At 36.5% G+C, this 22,933-nt stretch overlaps 1 protein-coding gene across 30 annotated transcripts in view; it reads left to right on the forward strand.

Moving 5' to 3' along the window:
- The window catches only part of LOC117402333 (dystonin-like), a 205,066-nt gene that overhangs the window by 155,874 nt on the left and 26,259 nt on the right, over window positions 1-22,933 (forward strand). For 25 of the 30 annotated variants that reach the window (XM_059023930.1, XM_059023934.1, XM_059023932.1 and 22 more), the window contains 19 exons: window positions 7,435-7,596; window positions 8,110-8,280; window positions 8,736-8,902; window positions 10,898-11,057; window positions 11,312-11,638; window positions 11,783-11,867; window positions 12,422-12,663; window positions 12,772-12,978; window positions 13,479-13,598; window positions 13,756-13,863; window positions 14,240-14,458; window positions 15,195-15,398; window positions 16,411-16,642; window positions 17,003-17,229; window positions 17,564-17,686; window positions 18,271-18,372; window positions 20,246-20,347; window positions 20,793-20,966; window positions 21,640-21,795. In XM_059023930.1, the coding sequence (XP_058879913.1) occupies window positions 7,435-7,596; window positions 8,110-8,280; window positions 8,736-8,902; window positions 10,898-11,057; window positions 11,312-11,638; window positions 11,783-11,867; window positions 12,422-12,663; window positions 12,772-12,978; window positions 13,479-13,598; window positions 13,756-13,863; window positions 14,240-14,458; window positions 15,195-15,398; window positions 16,411-16,642; window positions 17,003-17,229; window positions 17,564-17,686; window positions 18,271-18,372; window positions 20,246-20,347; window positions 20,793-20,966; window positions 21,640-21,795 (3,288 nt within the window). The remainder of the gene's footprint in view (window positions 1-7,434; window positions 7,597-8,109; window positions 8,281-8,735; window positions 8,903-10,897; window positions 11,058-11,311; window positions 11,639-11,782; window positions 11,868-12,421; window positions 12,664-12,771; window positions 12,979-13,478; window positions 13,599-13,755; window positions 13,864-14,239; window positions 14,459-15,194; window positions 15,399-16,410; window positions 16,643-17,002; window positions 17,230-17,563; window positions 17,687-18,270; window positions 18,373-20,245; window positions 20,348-20,792; window positions 20,967-21,639; window positions 21,796-22,933) is intronic. The other 5 variants (XM_059023943.1, XM_059023948.1, XM_059023960.1 and 2 more) reach the window with 1 other exon arrangement.

Genomic DNA, 22,933 nt, shown 5'->3' on the forward strand with positions numbered 1-22,933 from the left:
CTACAAGTAATTACAACAGATATAACAAGCAGATAACTAATTGCAAAAATTATATGGCTGGTTTCACAGACCCTGATTGGCACTAATTGTAGATTACCTTACCTAAGGTAACATTAGATGGTTAGTGCTAAGCAGGGTCTGTGAAACTAGCTGCTAGTTTATTCTCCACTTTTAAGATAATGTTAAACAGATAACTGACTTACTGCATGTGAAATGAAGGTGTGATTGTAGCCTATTACCTACAATTTGTTAAAATAGGTAAAACTGCATCTGGTGTTTGACATAGCACAAAGAAAAAGAAAAAAAAAAAAAAACATGTCATATCTAAAACATGTCAATGAACATATCAGCCAGTAAAGGACCATTAAAATTGTAAAAAAAAAAAAAAAAAAAATGTTAGGAATTTTTACTTTAAAGTTTGAACTCAGTATGATCACATAAAAAAGAAGATTATATTTAGCACTTAAATGCATCATGGGAGTATGTTTTCAATTAAGATAATGGATCTTTTAAAAAGAAAAATCACCAGGATTTCATTTTTAAGTACTGTAAACCTTTTTAACTAATGCAGTACCTAATAAACTAGAACACAAAAAAATAACTGCTCCTGCACCAAAGAATAAAATATTTATTTAAAAAAAGGCATTACTTCTCCATTCCCCTGAAAAAGAAAACATTCATGTTTAATTTATTTTGGGTAGTTAACAGTTTTTTGTGTTTTTTTAATGTGTAGTATGTGTGGTGCAGTGCAATAGGGTCCACTTAACTTAATTTAGTCTCTGGACATCTGGGAACAACAAAAGAACCCCACACCCTAGGCTGTTGTTAATGTGACATGTAGGAAGACAGCTGGGGCTCACCGTGGTATTGCCTGTTAAGGAGTCCTGGCTACATTAGAATGAGTTATCTCTATTCACTGTTCAACTAGTAAAGCATGTCTTCTGTACTTTATTTACCAGGTCAACATGCCGAACAACACAAATGTAACATGTTTTTTTTTCTTTTCATTAACTGTGATCATCATTAATATACTAATGTGTGTTAGTAATCCAACAAACTTATCAAACCGTTGGCTTTTTGGAAATTTCTTATTTTAATATCATTTCAATAGCTGTGCAAAGTGCAAATATAAGTTTCCAGCTCAATAGATGAATGGTTAATTCACAGTTGTATACCCACTTTGAAAAACTTTTTGTTGTTTGTTCGTCTGTACATTTTCAAACTTTGGTAGCAAACGAACACATTGATATTTTACCAACCGCCAGTGATTGGGGCAGACATTGATTTTAATTTAGTACGACGTCATGCATTGCACTGAATAATCATGCTTGCACAAATGCTTCGTTCTTTTTAACAAAATTGCTTGATGCAAAATGAAAGATTTACTACATTTGAGGCCATTTTTATTGGGATTCAGTTAACACTTCATTCCATATAAATAACCTATTGGTCAGAACCTAAAATACATAAAGCCTGATTTAACCTTTTACAACATCTATTTAAAAAAAAAAAAACACATTTGTTGACTTCAGAAGACAATTTCCATTGCATTTATCTTAGAATATGTGCAGTACTGCGAGGGATTTTGCAATATTCTTTTAGTTTTATTATTTATGTAAATTACAATGGTAAAGTAACAATCCCAAAACCTGATTTTTTTTTTTTTGTTTTGTTTTGTTTTAACCATCTAGTTTTGTCAGACAAAGGTCCCATAAATAAGTGCCTATTTTAAAATTGAAATCAGAGACTCTGCTTTCAGGTTCTGTTGATTTATGGTTGATCATCGTATTAACACTGAACAGTGTCAACTGCAGCTGAACAGCCTACTCAGCATTGGTCCTATTCACTGTCATTGTGATGTCTGTGCCTGAGGGTCTTTAATAATAACTTAGCCTTGATGGGAAATCAGCAATGTATTGATTTACTCTATTATGCTGGTCCTGGTTCCCACAGATAGTGTGTTCAAAGACTACTGTATAATAGGCTGTCTGGCTTTGAAGATCATGACAATGCTGTTTTTTTTTCTATAGTGGAAACTTGTTTAATTGTTAATTTTAGAGATACAGGTATGTTAACCCTTCAACTGCTGGAATATACTGTAGTTAATGCTGGTATGGTGTGGTTGTACTTTGGTATAAGCAGTCTGTTTTTTTCCCCTCTAGTAAAACCAACATGTACCTACTTGAAACTGAGCCGTTTCATTTACAGTTTTAACAAATTTGTGATCTTGATGCATTCAGCTGTTTACATTGTGGGTATAAACATGTTTTAAAGTGATCTAAACTGGTAATTCATCCATCTTGGAATATAACCTATGGAGATCAGTGGTAAGATTCAGGGCAGGGACCGTGGGTGGTATTTCATGCTTTAGTTTAGACATTACTTCAGTCTACAGTAGATTGCTGATACCTGATTCATGGTTGCATTATACCGTATAGGTTGATAAATGTGCTATTGTATCGACCACAAAGGAAAGGCTTACTCATGTCCACCACTACCCTTTCCTCATTTGCAGAAACCTGAGATTTCTGTCCTAAAATGCAGGCAGTGTCTAGTGTGCATTATTTTGTCACGATGGAGTTAAATTTCACCAGGATCATTTTACATATTTTCATAAGACTTACATAAAGGACCTACATGGAACATTCCCTATGAATTTGACTACATTATAGCATACTGGGTGGTGCTTTACAAGCATGCTGTACAATTATATTTTGAGAATGCATATTTTAACATATACCAGCTCTTTGATAACAGCAATTTGATGATGTTCCAAAGTTACAAAGCAGAAAACAGCTGATGATTCTGAATGAGGGTTTATTTTCTGTTGTAGCAATTTGTAAGGAGCAAAGGGGAAGCTGAATGAAAACAGGTTTTGATTTGTTTTTTTTTAAACTAACGTGCTGAGAAGGATTAAAAGGAAGTACTAAATGGATGTAGTGTTTTACTCGCTAAGGAAGGGTGACTAAACTATTATATACTGTATGGATTATGACTAAAAACTAACTACGATTAAGAACAGCTAAAGCAGCTACAAGGTTAATTTGGTTATCTTGCTGCTGTTCTGTAGAAAAAATATATAAATACTACTGATTTGCTTGTAGCTCTGTAAGGCATTTAATTGACTTGGCAATGCTTTTGGTGTTAGATTACCTGAGAGAACAACATGTGGCTGCTTTTAACATTCCCATTTAATTAACAGAATATCCGTAAACTCCTAAGCAACTGGTCTGCAAAAAAAAAAAAAGAAAAAAGAAACTGTTTTGCATGCCTTGCATGTCACCAGTGTTTTAAGCTGCTTGCATTCCTCCTACTGCATCAGCTCAGTCCTCCTCTGTAACAAGATGCTTGGTGGGGAGTGAAGAGATGTAAGAAATTAATTCATGTGGGCCAGGAGACAGAATGAGAGAGTTAAAGGGGTCAAACATCTGCCAATCAACATGTGATGGCGCACCCCTAGTACAAATGGAGTTGTGGCAGATGTTGTCTGAATAATGAAAAGGGGCGTTCCTTTAAGCGCACTGTCGGAGAGTGTATGTCAACTCAGGGAAAACAAGAGAGAGCAGCAGAGCTTTTTATCAGCAGCAGTGGCTGGATGTGGATTCACCTTTGTTTTAGAAGCTAGTGTTTCTTTTGTGGGCTGTCCTTGCATTGTGAACTGCATAGCGTTTGTCCTTTTTATTAGAGTTTTCAAACTCTGTTTTAAGGAACGGAAAGCAGTTTGCATCTTATAAATAGATATTTTGAGTCATTCTAACATGGAAGAAGTAGGCAGATATCTGAGAATTTGACCATGAAAAGGATTTTTTGTTTGGACTAGAAACAGAGAGTTAACTCTCAGAAGTTGCAAGCTTAAGGAAATGGTTTCAGTGGCTTGGAGCTGGTGAACACGACTGTTTCTTTGAAAGTGTGGAGCTGCAACAACATAAAAGGCAAACTGAAAAAAAGGAATTCAGTTACCTGGGATTTAGAGCAATGACATTGTCAAATTCTGCCAAAAAAGGAAACACAAGCTTTTTATTATTAGAAGGACATTTTACCCACTGATTTTGAGAGTAAGTGCATAAACCTACTGTGCTCAAATCAATTGAGGATTACCATGTTTTGATTTGTAGAAGGTAGTCTTTACTTATCAGGATATACATGTTTTGCTATCATTTTGTTTTTAAATTCTAGATATTGATCCGTGTTCAAAGAAACACTGAATTGGAATAGATTCATTTCATGTAGTTACTGGTCAATTTTGGTAAATATGTAATATGTATCAAATGTGAGCCATTCACCATTTGTGCACTTTAAGTAGCTTAGAAACTTTAATTAATGGCTAAATGTAATGGTTGCACTGAATATAACCGCCTCCACCTCATAGAGTGATATATATTTTTTACACCGTGGGTCACGTTTTTTCGGACTTTATGTTAACTTTTGTTGCCTTCTTTTTGTACTGACTTGTGAAGTAGTCAATCCACTGCAAGATGGGAAAACCATTAAGTAGACCAGATTGTTTACGTCGAAACCCAACCTGTGTAGGTAAAGGGGAGGAAGAGGATTTTAATATTGAAGACTGCTACGTGCCCCAAAGATCAATATACGACACTGTGAGACTGAACGAACAGATTGACTCGGGTTCAAAGGGCAGTCTTACCTCTCGGCACTTTACAGATCGCACCCTCCCATACAGTCACAGGACTTTGGATAGTAGCACTTTATGCAGCAATGCTGTTTTGGCATCTTCCAGCGTTTTTGAGCTGAGAAGCCGTGAAACCAACAAGCTGGACGAGAAAATGATTTTTGATGCACTAAAGCTAAACAACGATATAATCAGGGCATCAGGGACAGTATTACCCAAAACAAAGTCACACACGGAAAAGAAAGAAAACAGGCGGTCATGGAGAATGTTCGTTCCTGCCAACTTTGCTGAGTTTGCCAACAGGAGCGAGGGTTCGTTTGTGGATGGCACAGCTGTGACGGATTTATCAAGACGGGGCAAACACAAAAGGACTTCAAATTCCCTTACCTCAGAAGAAGATTCAGGTTTGTGTAGTCCAACAGTGGAAAGAGAGCTAAGACACAACACTCGAGAGAGGGGAGACACTGGGGGGAGAAGTCTCTCATCCACGGAAGGCATCCATGTCTCAGAGGAACACAAAACCGTTTTTACTGCCATGTCGGTCAACAAGGACCACCTTTTCACCCCAGAGTTGGTCCCAACAGGTTTATATTACAGTGAGATGACAGAAACTGAAATATCAGAGGAGTTCCATACATATGCAAAAGATCCTTTTGGCATAGACCTAGAGGGTGATCATCATGATGGTCTGGAATCTTTTTGTAGGATACCAGCCAAATTGCAAAATGGCATAAACCACTATGACATAAAAAAACAATTTTACCCTAATTACAATGAACTACCAACAGCAGAACTTTTACAAGAACCTCTGTCTCCAGAAATAGAAAGTTACTGGCCCACTGTAGTGGAAATGCAACTAGACTCTGAGGAAAACCAGGCTTTTGACAATGGAGTACACTGTAAATTAGAGAACAGTGCTACAACAGCTGATGTTAAAGGCCTGCCCTTCTGTATAGAAGATGAACACTTCACGCATAATGGGGTCTATCCGCTGAATGGTCCAGTGATGGATGAGGGGAGTGGCAGCAGGGTAGAAACAAAAGCCACATGTCCTGAAACAGACAAAAGCAGTCCCTTCACTTATAAGGTACCCAATAAACAGTGTATAGATGCTGGCCAAGGAACACCAGGCCAGGGGTGTTTGCTCAAGGGTCAACAGAGTAAATAGTTTCAATGATAAGTACTTTTGATTTGGTATCTTTGGTAATCTGAGTCCTTCCATATCAGATTGGTTGAGTGGTTTGTTGTACTTGTTGGCACACATTGTATGTTCCTTTGCAGCTGTGTGTAAAAGGTGTGTTTTCTGCTAGCTATCTTGTCTTTTTAAAAGCCTTTGCAGAACACATTCTTCAGTCAGCTTTTTTCTTCTAGTCCTCTATCAATACAGTGCCTTTTCATGATTTTTTTAAATCTTAGTAACCATTCTTCATCAGCTTAGTCATAAAGATACATATTACATCATGGAATAAAGTGGTTTCTGAGATTATTAGGTGAAAGGACATTAACAGCTTTTAAATAGCTTGTAGATGTCGCCAGCAATTAGTGAATATTTGGGTTTATCATAAGTTTAAAATGCTGTACCTAACATCTTGGCCTCAGCAGTTTTGAAGTATTTGGTAAACAGCCAGTGATAATAAAGTGGGAGTTGAAAGTTTTTTTCGTAATTAGGTAATGGCTTGAATGTTTATCTTTTATTCAAGATTACATTAGTTTGCTTGAATTTTGACCCTGAGAGTTAGACAACAATTATGAGAAAAAACATGGCTGTTCATACTAAAGACAGAAAATATAACCATAGAAAGCAATCCCGTCTTTATTTCCTATTTCATTTTTTACACAATTATATGCTAATGAGGTTTTTGGGTGGGCTGTCTTTTCTTAGCAAAAACAATGTCTAAATGAACTTGTTATTTTAAATTACATTTCAACATTATCCATAACAGTCATTTTAAATTTGTAGCACGCATATAGGCATGAAGACGATATATATATAAAAAAAACACATTTATTGAACACATCATTTGTCATCTTAAAGACAGACAAATGTAGGTCGTCACTTTTTTGTTGCTTTTAACTGTGCCAATGTCTCCTCATCAAATTCAGCCTTCATTCGTCAACTAATAATTCGAGTCACCTCTCATATAAAACATGCTTTTTTTTATCATGCAAAGCCAAATATAGATTTACATTGAAAAAAGAACATAGATAAAGGGACATTCAGAACAGAAAATAGGAGGCACTTTTTACACAGAATTGTAGGAGTCTGGAACCAACTCCCCAGTAATGTTGTTGAAGCTGACATCATGGGATCCTTCAAGAAGCTGCTTGATGAGATGGCTGCAGTAACCTTGAGAATTACACAAACCAATATAACTTCAAAGAGTTCTTAGAACAAGATAACTTTATAAGTTTGTCTTCTTTGTGACAGTTAGTAAAGATCTCCATTAAAACATTGCCAATTACTGGACTTCAAATAGCAGATTAACAGTAACGAGAGAAGGCTGTTTCCTTTTTGTCTTTCTGAAGCTCTTTTGTATTTGTCATGATACATTTCTGTAAACTCTACAGCATTTTGCATTTCAGATATTACAAATATAGTAACTGTAATGGATTGGGGATATGTTAAAGTAAATATTGGCACAGACTTTGAAGTGGCCTATATGTTTGAAGTAAAAAACAAAAATAACGAGTCTTATAGATACTCTAAAACATCTTCTCTAAGTAGCTGAAATATAAAATATATATTTATTTTCTGTATTTGAGTCAGGTTATATGAGCTATTTATTTGCTTCGATTAACCCCAGGTATTCCAAAAAGAAGAGATTGAGCCTTTGCAAGCTAAGCTACAAGATGTTAACTGGCTGGGACAGGGCCTTATACAGAGTGCTGCTAAAAATGCCAACACCCAGGCTCTCGAAGGTGATCTTGAGGATGTTACCACAAGATGGAATACACTCAACAAAAAGGTTTTTCATTTTTTCATTTGTTTCACTCTTTCTCTCTGCGGATCAAGCACTGGCATCATGGTGCAAAAAAGCTGAAGCTTAATTTGCATCATGAATAAAACAAAAAATGATTTCCGGAACAAAGGCTTTGTTTAAATTTGCATGCATTATTCTAAAAATACACACCTTTTTAATGTCAAAAGAATGTTTACCCGCTGTGAAAGATAAATAAAAAAATGTACTGTATCATTTTCATTAGAATAGGTACTAGGACTGAAAACAGAGAAAACTTATGATGTATTTAGTAAGAAAAAAAAAATAAAAGCTTTTTTTTTTTTTTTTAGCAATGCAGTGTTTTTTTTATTACTGTATTTTGAGCCATGGGAATAGTATGTGCAGTATCAGGTCGTTCACAATCGTAAACTTTAGGATCCAGTGAATAATAGGTGTGTGTATTAAATTGGACATCAGTATTTCAGTTCCAACTTAAAAAATATTGTATTTTTACGGGCTTTTGTATAAATCTGTCCACAGGTTGCAGAAAGGGACACCCAGTTGCATGAAGCACTGCTGCATTGTGGGAGATTTCAAGACGCCCTTGAATCCCTGCTCAGCTGGCTGAATGATACTGAAGATCTTGTTGCCAATCAAAAGCCACCTTCCGCCGAGTTCAAAGTAGTTAAGGCTCAGATTCAGGAACAAAAAGTATGTTTAAAAAACAACTCCTGAGCTTTTATTTGAAATATAATGATGGCAAATCACTGGTATACTTGCATATTTTTTATATATATATATATATATATATATATATATATATATATATATATAATAAAACTGTGGAAATGTGTAGATTAATTATTGTATATACACATTTCCACATACCCAAATTGTTAATCTACAATACTACAGCATAACAACAAACATGTTTTGTATCAAACACAGAGACACAGTGACACCTTATATTGTTAGTTTTTATTTTATTTGAGAACATTTGAACTGATTTGAGAGAGGTCCCCAAAACAGCCATGAAGCGGATATCACTTTCATTAGTTACTTTGACTGTATTTGAACAGAAATCCCGTAGGAAAACCACCTTAATATCCCATTGCCAATCCAGCACAGTTTGATTAATTATCTGCTTTTTTTTTCTTTGTAATAAGCTTCTGCAAAGGCTATTGGACGATCGTAAACCAACAGTGGATATAATAAAACGAGAGGGAGAAAAACTGTCTGGGGCTGCAGAGCCGGCAGATAAGGAAAAGATGCTGAAAGAACTTGGCAGTCTTGATCATAGGTGGGATGCACTGCTCAGCAAGGCAGAGACAAGGTAGAGTAAAAGCTTCTGGAATGATGTACTCATTAAATGCAAGAAACTAAGACAAGTAGGGGAACGTTTCAACTAAAGCCTTTGCCAGTCTTGAAGGAATAAATCTTTGTCAAGACTTAGTTTCTTATAGTGTTACTTCAGAACTATAATATTAATGGATTAAAGGAAAAATTTATTGACTTTCTGCTGAGGTTAAAAGTGAAACATGTATAATTTATATACAGTACTGTGCAGAAGTTTTAGGCAGGTGTGAAAAAATGCTGTAAAGTAAGAATGCTTTCAAAAATAGACATGTTAATAGTTTATATTTATCAATTAACAAAATGCAAAGTGAGTGAACAGAAGAAAAATCTACATCAAATCAATATTTGGCGTGACCACCCTTTGCCTTCAAAACAGCATCAATTCTTCTAGGTACACTTGCACACAGTTTTTGAAGGAACTCGGCAGGTAGGTTGGCCCAAACATCTTGGAGAACTAACCACAGTTCTTCTGTGGATTTAGGCAGCCTCAGTTGCTTCTCTCTCTTCATGTAATCCCAGACAGACTCTATGATGTTGAGATCAGGGCTCTGTGGGGGCCATACCATCACTTCCAGGACTCCTTGTTCTTCTTTACGCTGAAGATAGTTCTTAATGACTTTCGCTGTATGTTTGGGGTCGTTGTCATGCTGCAGAATAAATTTGGGGCCAATCAGATGCCTCCCTGATGGTATTGCATGATGGATAAGTATCTGCCTGTACTTCTCAGCATTGAGGAGACCATTAATTCTGACCAAATCCCCAACTCCATTTGCAGAAATGCAGCCCCAAACTTGCAAGGAACCTCCACCATGCTTCACTGTTGCCTGCAGACACTCATTCGTGTACCGCTCTCCAGCCCTTCGGCGAACAAACTGCCTTCTGCTACTGCCAAATATTTCACATTTTGACTCATCAGTCCAGAGCACCTGCTGCCATTTTTCTGCACCCCAGTTCCTGTGTTTTCGTGCATAGTTGAGTCGCTTGGCCTTGTTTCCATGTCGGAGGTATGGCTTTTTGGCCGCAAGTCTTCCATGAAGGCCACTTCTGACCAGACTTCTCCGGACAGTAGATGGGTGTACCAGGGTCCCACTGTTTTCTGCCAATTCTGAGCTGATGGCACTGCTGGACATCTTCCGATTGCGAAGGGAAGTAAGCATGATGTGTCTTTCATCTGCTGCAGTAAGTTTCCTTGGCCGACCACTGCGTCTACGGTCCTCAACGTTGCCCGTTTCTTTGTGCTTCTTCAAAAGAGCTTGGACAGCACATCTGGAAACCCCTGTCTGCCTTGAAATTTCTGCCTGGGAGAGACTTTGCTGATGCAGTATAACTACCTTGTGTCTTGTTGCTGTGCTCAGTCTTGCCATGGTGTATGACTTTTGACAGTAAACTGTCTTCAGCAACCTCACCTTGTTAGCTGAGTTTGGCTGTTCCTCACCCAGTTTTATTCCTCCTACACAGCTGTTTCTGTTTCAGTTAATGATTGTGTTTCAACCTACATATTGAATTGATGATCATTAGCACCTGTTTGGTATAATTGTTTAATCATACACCTGACTATATGCCTACAAAATCCCTGACTTTGTGCACGTGTACCTAGAAGAATTGATGCTGTTTTGAAGGCAAAGGGTAGTCACACCAAATATGGATTTGATTTAGATTTTTCTTCTGTTCACTCACTTTGCATTTAGTTAATTGATAAATATAATCTATTAACATGTATATTTTTTTTCACACCTGCCTAAAACTTTTGCACAGTACTGTATATATATATATATATATATATATATATATATATATATATATATATATATATATATATATATATATATAGTAACGTGATTTGCAAGGGTACAGAATTGCATAAATCTATGCAAATGTTCAAGAAAATGTTCATAGTGCTAGCAGGTTTGGCTATGGCTAATTATGTGTCACTATAATCATCCCACACTATTTCTTCTTGGAATTTTTAAAGGCACCGACAGCTGGAAAGCATCCTAGTGGTAGCACAGCAGTTCCATGAAACACTGGAGCCCTTGGCAGAGTGGCTTTCTGCCACTGAAAAAAGACTGGCAAACTCAGAACCCATTGGAACCCAGACTAAGAAATTAGAGCAGCAAATTTCACAGCACAAGGTAAACAACAATATAGATGGTGTGACCAGTTTGGCTCTCGGAGTGTGATATAGCCATTAGGTTTCACATTTGTATCACATTTTTTTTAAAACTTAATTTCAAATATATTTTTTACAATTTTCCATTCATTTATCATTTTTATGTTATTTCTGCACTTGTTTTGATATGGTTTGTTCTTTTATTTAATTATTATTATTTATCATTTTTGCATGTTGCTTTTTTTTTCTTCCGTTTGTCTGGTTTGCTCTATTTAGGCCTTAGAAGATGATATTATGGGTCACAGTAAAAACTTACACCAAGCTATTAGCCTTGGTCAGACACTTAAGACAATGAGTTCCATGGATGACAAGGAATTGGTGCAGGGCAAGCTGGATTCAACACAGACTCACGCCATTGAAGTCCAGGAGAGATGTAGCAGGAAAGCAGTCATGCTACAGCAGGCCCTCTCTAATGCCCAGCTCTTTGGAGAAGATGAAGTTGCACTAATGAATTGGTTAAATGAAGTACATGATAAACTGAGTAATGTGGCAGTCCAGGACTACAACACTGATGTACTTCATAAACAGCATTATGAACAACTGGTATTTTTATTTTTTATGTTATCCAATTTGTCTTTTAAGTTTCTCTTCTCCATCCATTACATTGATGTTCTTGTTTTATATTTCACTGTTAACAAAATGATTACAAACGTCCTGGAAGATGCTAAGTTTTCTGTTTTTATGTAGGCTCTTCATGAGGACATTGTGCTCAGGAAACAAAATGTTCACCTGGCTATTCAGAATGGCTTGAAACTTTTGAAACAAACAACAGGTAATATGGAAACTGGTGAAGCTGCAAATTCACAGCATTAATAAAATAAAACATTATGAATTGTGATATAAATCTATTGATAGATGTGAAATTGAGAGCAAACACACTCCCGGTTGTTGCAGTCCCCTGCACGTGAAGTATGTCTACTGTATACTTTTCGACATATTCAAGAATATTTTGGTAATTTTCTACTTGCATTCTCTGGGTTATCAATCCACCAGGAACTATAGCCAAACACATTCAATGCATATTATTCCACAGAGCTTGCAGTACAGTAACTCAGAAAGTATTTCAGCTCAGTGTCATTGTCCACAAATTGTCCACAAATAAAAGCCCCCCCCCCTTGCAAACATACTATATTTGTATCTAAGTGTAATGCCATTCAGTCCCCCACACTTACTTGCCAAGCTCCCATTCTACCACCGAAGCAACTCTCAATTTAAATAATATAATACGTATTAATAATACGTATGGAAAATATCAGTTCCTAGAAAAGTTTTAGAAATTGTGTTTGTTGAGATGGTTGCATTACTTATATAACCCACTTTTTTCAGGTGATGAAGTTGTTATCATTCAAGAAAAATTGGATGGTATCAAAGCCAGATATGCAGAAGTCAATTCAATGAGCACTGATGTTTCAAAGTCGCTCAATCAAGCTCTAACGCTTGCAACCAAACTGCAGCAAAACCATGAAGAGCTGTGCAGTTGGCTTGATAACATTGAAGCAGAAGTGGCTGCTTATGAAGTTCAGGTCCCTGCAGGAGAACAGCTGACCCAAGTGCAAGAGAGACAAAAAGTAAGCTTTTCTACTGTTCAAGCACAGACACAATTGCTGTTGTTCATTTGAATTTAAAACATTGGTTGTACTTTGAGTCCAAGGCCTAATGAAGCTCTACTGGTTTAGGAGCTCCTGAAAGATGCAAAGGAGCACAAGAGGTTGGTGGACACTCTCAATGAGGTAAGCAGTGCTCTGCTGGAGCTGGTGCCCTGGAGAGCAAGGGAGGGACTGGACAAACTGGTGTGTGAAGACAATGAGAGGTACAGACTAGTGAGCGACTCCATCATGCAGCATGTGGAAGAAATAGCTGCTGCTATTTTGAGATCACAGCAGGTAAAGCACAACTTGTTCTACAGGGGGTTATAAATTATTTTTTAATGCAGTTTAATGGCATAGCTCCTGGTAATGTAATTGTAGCCTATTTAACATTCTGTCTAACAAGAAGGGCATCCGAACTGAATGTAAATGTGTAACATGGGCTATTGTTGTCGCATAGCGGACATCAAGATGCTAGACCAAACATAATTCTTAAATTGTTAGAACCATCTGCTTTATTTGATTTTACACATTATTTACCAGCCCTAACGTTTGTTTTAATCAATCTATCTCTCTCTCTCTCCTCTCTCTCTCTCTCTCTCTCTCTCTCAAGTTAAACAAACTTGTCAGTAATTTTCAAAATAGTACTGCATTGTAAGATATTTAATTAATTTATCAAATAGTTTTGTTATCCATTTTGAAATCTGAAAGAAAGAAGCATACATCTAAATACAGGAGTAGTACAAAATAAGTTCAGGATTCTCTACTAATCTCTGTCATGGTATTTTGTTGTGCAGTTTGAACATGCAGCTGAGGTGGAGCTTGAGTGGCTAACTGATGCAGAAAAGAAACTGGCATCACTTGGAGATATCAGACTTGAGCAAGACCAGACTGTAGCTCAGTTACAAGTTCAAAAGGTAATGAACATGGGTTTACAACAGGAAATTACAAGTAATGGTATTATTTATCTGAAACAATAATAGTAAAAATACATCATCAGTTATTACATATACATTTCTTATTGTGTCCGTTTCTTTTAATTACCAATTACAAGCAAACTATATCTATTTCTAGGCATTCTCTATCGACATTTTAAGACATAAGGATGCCATCGATGAAATTGTGAAAACTGGGGAGGCAATAATCAGCAGCAGTGATGAAGAGGAGAAACAATCCTTACAGGTAAAAAATTGAACAGTCAGAATGTTGCTTGGTACTGAAAATATTCAGTACCATTCATATAAAAAATTTTTCCATTTCAGCATTGCACATCAAAAACTCGGCTGCTTAAAGCTGATTTATGCTTTGATCTCGCTGATTAAAAGGAGTACGCTTTCAATTATTACATTTTTGTTATGCGGAAAATAATTAACACTGGGACATATATTCTACTGGTAAAATATTACGAGGCATGCAGTGTTAAATAATGACACTCTCAGGAACTCTTCCAGTTTTGCTAACAAAGTCAGCTCCACTGGCTGACCAGTAAGGGTGATCTTAAACCCCTGTATTTGCTATGATATCAGTCTCAATTTTTGCATTTAATGTTATATTTCAGGATAAAGTTCAAACTCTTCTGGAGAAATATGATGCTGTCAGCCATATTAACGCCGAAAGATATCTACAGCTTGAGCGTGCTCAGTCATTGGCCAGTCAGTTCTGGGAGACCTATGATGAGCTGTGGCCCTGGCTGCAGGAAACGAGGAGTGTGGTCTCCCAGCTTCCTGCTCCTGCCATTGAATATGAAACCTTAAAACAGCAGGAAGAAGAATTGAGGGTAATTGAGTAAAAATTCAGATCCTAAAGATGCTATTATAATGATGAAAATGGTACCATTAAAATAATGTTTAACATTCTGAAACTAATATGAAGTTTCACAACAAAGAAACAGTTATAGCATTCTGGCCAAGTCAGACTTTCTAATGAATTGAAATGACATTCAGTATTTGGCCTGTACATTTAACCATGTTGTCAGTATTCAGGACACAGAGGACATAATCTCTTTAGAACTGTGCATTAGTGAAGTGTAATTAACGATGAATTGAAGTAAGATATTGTTAAGGGCTGTATAACTAGAAAGGTCAAAAGTAGAAAGATGACATAATCTCAAAAATTTATTTTTTATAAATTAGATTATCTTCCTCTGGTTCATAATGGAAGCGGGCCAGGTTATTATAGAAGACGTGCCTGAGTTACAGAAGATTCACATCAGTGGATATATATATATATATATATATATATATATATATATATATATATATATATATATATATATATATATATATATATATAGTGTGTGTTTGTGTAGAGATGGATAACATGTATTTGTCCTAATAATAAATACAGTAAATAGACTTAATCTAAATCATAAAATATTATAATAATATAAATATATGGTATGCCTGTAGTTGCAGTGCAATGACACAATGCATACATTAAGAATAAAAACAAAATGTATTCTGGAGTTTTATTTTTTCATGCAAATTTTCTGACAGATATGATGTTTGTTACAGCAAATGCGTGAGTTGATTGCAGAACACAAGCCTCATATCGACAAGATGAACAAGACCGGGCCCCAGTTGTTGGAGCTAAGCCCTGTCGAAGGCCTTTCCATCCAGGAAAAATACACAGTGACTGACAAGCTTTTCATGCAGATAAAAGAAGATGTTAAACAGCGAGCAGTAGCTTTGGATGAAGCCATTTCTAAGTCAACCCAGGTATGGTCTTCACTCACAAAATCTGTTTAAATCAGCAGATACTGTAAGATAATGTTTTGATTCAAGTGAATGAAAAATCCCAAGGTACACAATGCACGTTTTTTAGTGTATGATACCCTCCAAGTGTAAAAGTAGGTTTGTATTTATCATCCATGATTTATTTATTCAATTCTAATTTTAGCTGTCTGTTTTTTGTATTCATTAGCCATCTCTCAATTAATCATTAGACATGCATTTTATCTCAATACTTTTTCATGGTTATTTTTTGCAGATGTGCCAACAGTTACATTTATTTTATTTACATTTTCAGTTCTTTATTAATAAGATTAATTTAATTTTTCCTTTTTTCTTTATGCTTCTTTCATTAAATATTTTCTTATCCCATCACTTGGCTACTTTCACTCATTTTTAACAACATAAAATGTATCAACCAGGTTAATGAGGTGAGGCCCAAGGCATGGCTTTCCCCAATGCACCTTCCTTACATACTGCTTGTAAATGTTATTATATATCATCTTGCTTGCTTTGCAGTTCTTAGTTACTGATAGATTTCATAAAGTGCCCATACATGAGTATAGGTAAACAAGCACCAATCAAAATCAGAAAGTAATTGAAAAGTGTGTTTAATAATAGTGTGTCATGCACTATACAGTGGATCTTTTTTAAAACAATGACATCTTTGACATTGAAAAACATTTTTAGGATTAAAATATTAACAAATGATGTTCAGTAATATAGTTATCTCTGTTACTGTACTTGACTGAACTAATATATCTGGCCTTTTTTTACGGTATACACTTTAACCTTATTGTTTACTTATAACTGTAACTGAGATCAACATGATTCATTTGAAGATGTATGGCATTGTCATTCAAGTTGGCCAAATTGAATGAAGTCATGTCGCATGGAATGCAAAATGAACATTTATTGCATTGAAATGTGCACTGGGAAACAATGCTTTGTGCTGATGTATCATGCTGTTTCAAACAAATAACAATCCACTCTTCTGTAGTTCCATGACAAGATTGACCCAATGATGGAGACTCTGGGGCGGATAGCGGAGCGCTTGAGGCAGCCCCCTTCCATCTCTGTGGAGGTGGAGAAAATTAGAGAGCAGATCAGCGAGAATAAAAACGTGTCTGTAGATCTGGAGAAGCTCCAGCCTGGATATGAAACTCTGAAACAACGTGGGGAGGAGATGATTGCACGCTCTGAGGGGGCTGACAAAGATATATCCGCTAAAGGTATCTTTTAACCTGGGCACATATTTTTTAAGTATTTCATTATTTTTTAATGTTAAACAACTTGAGAGTGTTGATAAGCCCCTGGATTATAGTTGCTGGCCGTCTTTTTCTGAGTGTGTGCACTTTTGTTCGTTCTTGTTCATTGTCATCTTTTTTTTAAATAAACTTGTAATACCTTTCTACTTATTTAATTTGGTACACTTTTTATACCTAATTATATACTCCTAGCTTGCATATATATGTTTCGGTTCACATGCAGTTATGCTGAAGTGCACAATACAAAACTAACACCCAATGCAGCAAAGACTCAAGATCCAAGATGGAAAGGCTAGATCTAATCTATTAATTTTCTTCATTTAGCTGTGCAAGACAAGTTAGACCATATGGTGTTCATCTGGGAAGATATCCAGGCCCTGCTCGAAGAAAGAGAAGCTAAGCTCTTGGATGTGATGGATCTGGCTGAGAAATTCTGGTTTGACCACTGTGCACTCATAGTCACCATCAAGGACACACAGGATCTCCTGCGAGACTTGGAGGAGCCTGGGACCGACCCTTCTGTGGTGAAACAGCAGCAGGAGTCTGTAGAGGTTAGTGGACACTCGTCAGTCTTGAACACAAATTCCAGTTCAGCTCAGTTTATGAATATGAAATACTGTACTGGCCCATTAACCCAAAGAAGACAGGACTGTAGCATGCCAGAAAGAAACTATAAAGACAATTTAAATATATTAAAATAGATGGGTATTTGTTAAAAACAAATGTGTGTGGAATGAGTTTAGGAAGTAGAACGTGGATGTGAACTAGGCTTAACCAAAAATACTTGTGTATTGCAGCATACAGCCCACAGAATTTCAGATCATTCATTTAACTTATTGCGTGACTTTTCTTGAACCATTGTAATGGTGTGTCTTTTCTTTCCAGAGCTTTAAAGAAGAAATAGATGGACTGCAGGAAGAGCTTGATGTAGTTCAGAACCTCGCCGATGAATTGATGGCTGTCTGCGGCGAGCCTGACAAGCCCGTAATCAAGAAGAGCATAGATGAGGTAGTGACACTGTGAATGATGGCCTAATACATTGATAAGGAAGTGGCAAGTTATCAACGGCAGTTATTAAAGATGTAGTTAGTTTAGTTAATTGAGAGCAATAAATTACCCCTGTGTTTTGACAGCGGTGAAATACACATTTTGAGCCGGTTGAGTGTAGTCTGCAGTAGCCTGTACTACATTCATTCTGATCTGGATTATTTTATACCATCGCCGCAATCTAGAAACCTTGGTAATTGGAGCAACTCGATCGGTATTCATCTTCCTAATTTAGGCAATAATACTTGATGGGATTACCTGCTAGATAATTGACCAAGTTTTTGTCCCAAGCTAAAGGCAAAGACAAGGTCAATGTTATACTGTAAAACAATGCCCACTGTGGATGCTATTATTGATGTAAGAAATATAAATATATGTTTGTGTCTATAATGTATTACATGTACTGGGTAACATTCAGGTGCTTGTACCCAAACACCTGCATTACATTGAGACTAGGTCGCTCTTGTTACTAACAATTTATTTTTACGCTCATAAAGATTCACCTCTGGTGTTTGGAAGCCAACCAAGTGTGTTATCTTTTCCAGCTCAATTCTGCCTGTGACAACCTGAACAAGAACTGGAAGGAGAGAGTGGAAATACTAGAGGAGGCCATGCAGTCTGCTGTTCAGTTTCAGGATGGACTGCAGGTACTGTTTTCAAACAGTTTATGAAAATACAGGACTCAATACGACCAACAAAGAATCTGATTAGAGAGCTTGTCCTAATAAAATAAGATCTTTACAATGTCTCTTACTTGAAAGGACTCAACAGGCAGTGGTTATAATAGTGATCCGGTCTTTATATGGGGGCTTTTGCAAGCATTACAAATGCAAATGTCTCAACCTTATAAGGAACAATACTACACCTCATTCTTTGTTTCTTTAGATTTCTCACTTTGTTTATTTATACAAGCTCATAATTGTTGGTTGTTTATTTTTTTCTCCTTGATCATTGTTAATGTTAAACAAATTTCTTTATAAAATGGAAAACAATATTTCCCTGGTGTGTCTTGAATAAGGCTGACAGTTGGTGATTCAGCGATTTTTTCAGTATTGTTGATACAAGTTAGAACAAAGATGAAAAGATGAAATTCTCTTGTTGGGATTTATTATTTTTTTCTTTATGCAAAGAATGATTGAAGACACAAAAGTAAGCTTTAGTTATTTTGAATTCCAGTCATTGTGTCACAGACAATTCCAAACGTCCTTTATATAGAATAACAGTTAGTTGTAATAGAGATGTCTGGATGACAACTAAAATTGGCATCCAAATGCTTGGTTAGCTGCTGAACATGTGTGGACAGATAAAAAACCAATACAGCTGCCAGAAATCTACATACCAGATGATGATATTGATTGCCAGTAAATACTATCCAAGTGGGGACTTGTGTCGCTCAATACTATCTAAGTGGGGACTCCACACACACACACACACACACACACACACACACAAAATGTACATGTATGGACTACTTTAACATTAGACCTGCCACGGTTATACTCATACCTACAACCGCCGACGGCAGTCATTATCACGGTTACATTTTAAACATTATCAATATTAAAATGAAAGACTATCAGATACAACTCATAAGTTTTATTCAAATACATCATATCAAACATCTGCACAGTGGAAGCGCCATATTTAAATGAACAATTAAACATAAAAGGGTTTATTTTCTAACTTACCACATATAAAGCACTACTCCAAAAAATGAAAATCTATAACAAAATAAACATTTTAAAAGAAACTAGCATGTAAACAGGTTTATGTACATACAAAACTGTAAAAACAAAAGTTGTTTTTAATATAAAACGAAAGTAACATATGATTTCTCTTGTGTGTGTGTGTCACTCGCAGCACAGAATCCAGGTTGAGCTGCTGCAGCCTGCAGCTTCGCAGTTTTCTGATCGAAATGTTTCTGCTGAAGCGCTGTGGCTCGCTTCAAGATGAAATCTCTCCTATCTTGTACAAAATGAAGGAATTTATGGCTGCCAGGTCCAGTAGAGATAACAACAGGCTTGTATATATAAAAAAATAGAATATTATAGGTTATATTCAAAATAAAAACATGTATTGTAAAAGGCGGTTCTAGTGTTAATTAAATGTAACTTTTAGATGTTCCACAAACACACACACAAAAAATGTTTTCTAAATCAGAACTGCATAGCATCGCATTTCCTGAAAAGTACGGCAAACACCTTGTGAGGAAAACTATCAGTATTAATCAAGTTAATGGGATCACCCAGTGCTTGCCTTTTAGTAGTCACTAATTTGAACTGTGCCAGAGCTTTATTGCCAGGTAATATCCAGAGCAGAGACAGTTGGCAATACAAAATCAGATTTACTGTAGTTAAAAAAATAATAAATTAGCTAAAACAAAGTTGTATGATTTCTATGCATATATATACAGTATGCTTCATCACATTTTGACTTTAAGGGACGTCTATATAGAGCTCTTTGCAATGATGATAGAGAATGCATTGTGTGACTAACAACCATTTTTGTTTTTGCTTACAGGGATTATTTGACTGGGTGGATATTGTGGAGAGTAAACTTGATTCAATGTCACCTGTTGGCACTGACCTAGAGACTGTCAAACAACAAATAGGGGAACTGAAGGTACATAAATACAGGTTCATAAATATTATTGCAAGCAGCAAGAGGAAAATAAGGTAGAATGTAAGGCATTGACCCTTATATTTTGAAGACGGTATGTTTACTAAGTAGCACCCTAAAGGTAACAGTATTTTTAAAAAATAGCTAGTGGGTTGTTTTGTTTGCCTGTCTATAGGAAATGCCAATTATAACATATGTCCCTTGTTTAATTCGCACAGTACTTCTAATAAAAAAGAATAACAATAAAAGTATGTCTATCTGTTATAAGGTAGGCAATATAATGTACTTTATATATGTTGCAGTTAAGTAATTATGTAGGCAAGATTTTATGTATAATCTCCTATATCTATTATTGACTAATGATTTTTTAAGTAACTTGTCAGGTTAACCACATTCGTCCTTTTATAGAAGATTGTGCTACCAATGTTGTTTACCATCTGTACAACAGGAATTCAAGTTGGAAGCCTACCAACTGCAGATAGAGATGGAGAGGCTCAACCAGCAGGCAGAGATGCTATTGAAGAAAGTTGTTGATGAAAACGACAGACATCCCATTACGGAACCTTTAACTGAGCTCAGAATGCTGTGGGACAGTCTTGATCAGAAGATTATCAACAGACAGGTAAACCTGGAAAGGAAAAACAATATGCACAATAAACGCCCCACAAAGGATACTCACTGAAGCACTTCCCCATGGGGTTGTGCTAAGAACAGGATGTTGATCAGGCCTCTATGGTTCAAAGGATATGTACTGTTTATTGTCAGTATTATATAACTGTCTTGGATATGGAAGACAGAGCTATGGTGTTAACTCGTTACGACTCCTGAAATGCTATCATAAGCTTGTTCATCGAAGTGCACATAGTCAAGTGAAACTCCATGATTTGAAAGTCTAGATTATTTAAACACTTTTCATATACCTGTATGCAGTAGAAGCATATTCATTAAAACCTTGATTATCCGAAACGCAAGATAATAAATTATATTTCTTGACATTTTAAAATGCATAGAAATGTGGTATTGGTTTGTGTATGGCATATAATAGTTGGAAAATGTCAAAATAATTGTTAAAAGAAAATTGTTACTCCTATGAAGTTATATATTGGGATTCATTTTAACATGTTACCCACAACACTAATAAAAACATAAACCTAAAAAAATATATTTTTGCTATTTTGGGTTGATTAAAATTGTTTGAATTGTTTTTCCATTTTTGATTTAGCACACTGGGGTTACATCCCCGGTCCAGTCCATACAACAGCTCTGTACCAGTAACCATCTTCCTGTCTTTGTAGCACAAACTGGAGGGAGCCCTGCTGGCTCTGGGGCAGTTCCAGCATGCCTTGGATGAGCTGCTGACGTGGCTGACACACACAGAAGACTCACTGAAGGAACAGAAAAAAACAGGAGGAGATCCCAAAGCTATAGAAATTGAACTCGCCAAGCATCACGTAGGTCTTTGAATTGCTTTCTTGGGTTATTATAGCTTGTCATAAACAAAACACATGATAAATACCATACATGGGAATCAAGTTTATGATCTAAACAGTCACAGATTTAAATGATGCTGTAATAATTCACTGTGATTAATAATAATTTAAGGTGATTGAGCCAGGGTAATTGTTCATTTGATTACCATCCAATAGAGCCAGAGTTTAACAAACAGGAAATATTTGGCTGAGAAGTTCCATCAAATCCTTGCAATCTGCCAGCACTGGCAATCAGTGTTAAACAATCCAAACTGTTAAATTCTGACACAAAGATACACACACACACGCACCATCTTATCCAACTTGTAGTCATGAGCCAAAAATGTAGACAACGTATACATTTTTCAAAAAGTTTAACCGTTTAACATCTTGCATGAAATATAGGTCATTTTTAACAGTATCTGAGTTAAAGTAAGTTTTATTTCAAATATTGTAATTCACAACATGTTCAATGAGGGAGTAACTTGTGTTTCCAAAACAAAAATGCCTTCAGTTCTATGGATATACCAAAGGTTATGGATGTTCCATTGGGTTGGACATATTTTGGCATACTATAATTGTTGTTGTGTCCATCACAGTTGCTTCTCCTGTATTTGTGGTAGCAAGGCAGTTTTTAAACAAACATGTTCAATCGAGTCCTCACTACTACATAGACCCCCCCCCTCCCAATAAAAGAATACTCCATACCCAGGCTTTATTACAAACAGGGCTATTGTATAAACACCTTGACACACAGAATTGCAATTTTTGTGATGTGGACTGTACCTCCAGTCAGTTCACCAGTGATCTACAGTACTAGTTAAATTTGCTCCCAGACCTCCAGAGATGAAAGGCTTGGGCATTAAGCCCCCGTAGCAATTGTTTTTAATAACATTTGTTTTTTGTAGGGGCTCCCGAGTGGCGCATCCAGTAAAAGCGCTCCTCGTGGAGTGCAGGATATACGCTATAGCCTGGACGTCGCCGGTTCGAGTCCAGGCTATTCCACTGCTGACTGTGGATGGCGCACAATTGGCCGAGCGTCGCCCAGGGGGAAGGGCTTAGGTCGGCCAGGGTGTTCTTGGCTCACCGCCTATCAGTGACCCCTGTAGTCTGGCCGGGC

The sequence above is a fragment of the Acipenser ruthenus genome, chromosome 5 (assembly GCF_902713425.1).
Source record: "Acipenser ruthenus chromosome 5, fAciRut3.2 maternal haplotype, whole genome shotgun sequence".
Classification (NCBI taxonomy): Eukaryota; Metazoa; Chordata; class Actinopteri; order Acipenseriformes; family Acipenseridae; genus Acipenser; species Acipenser ruthenus.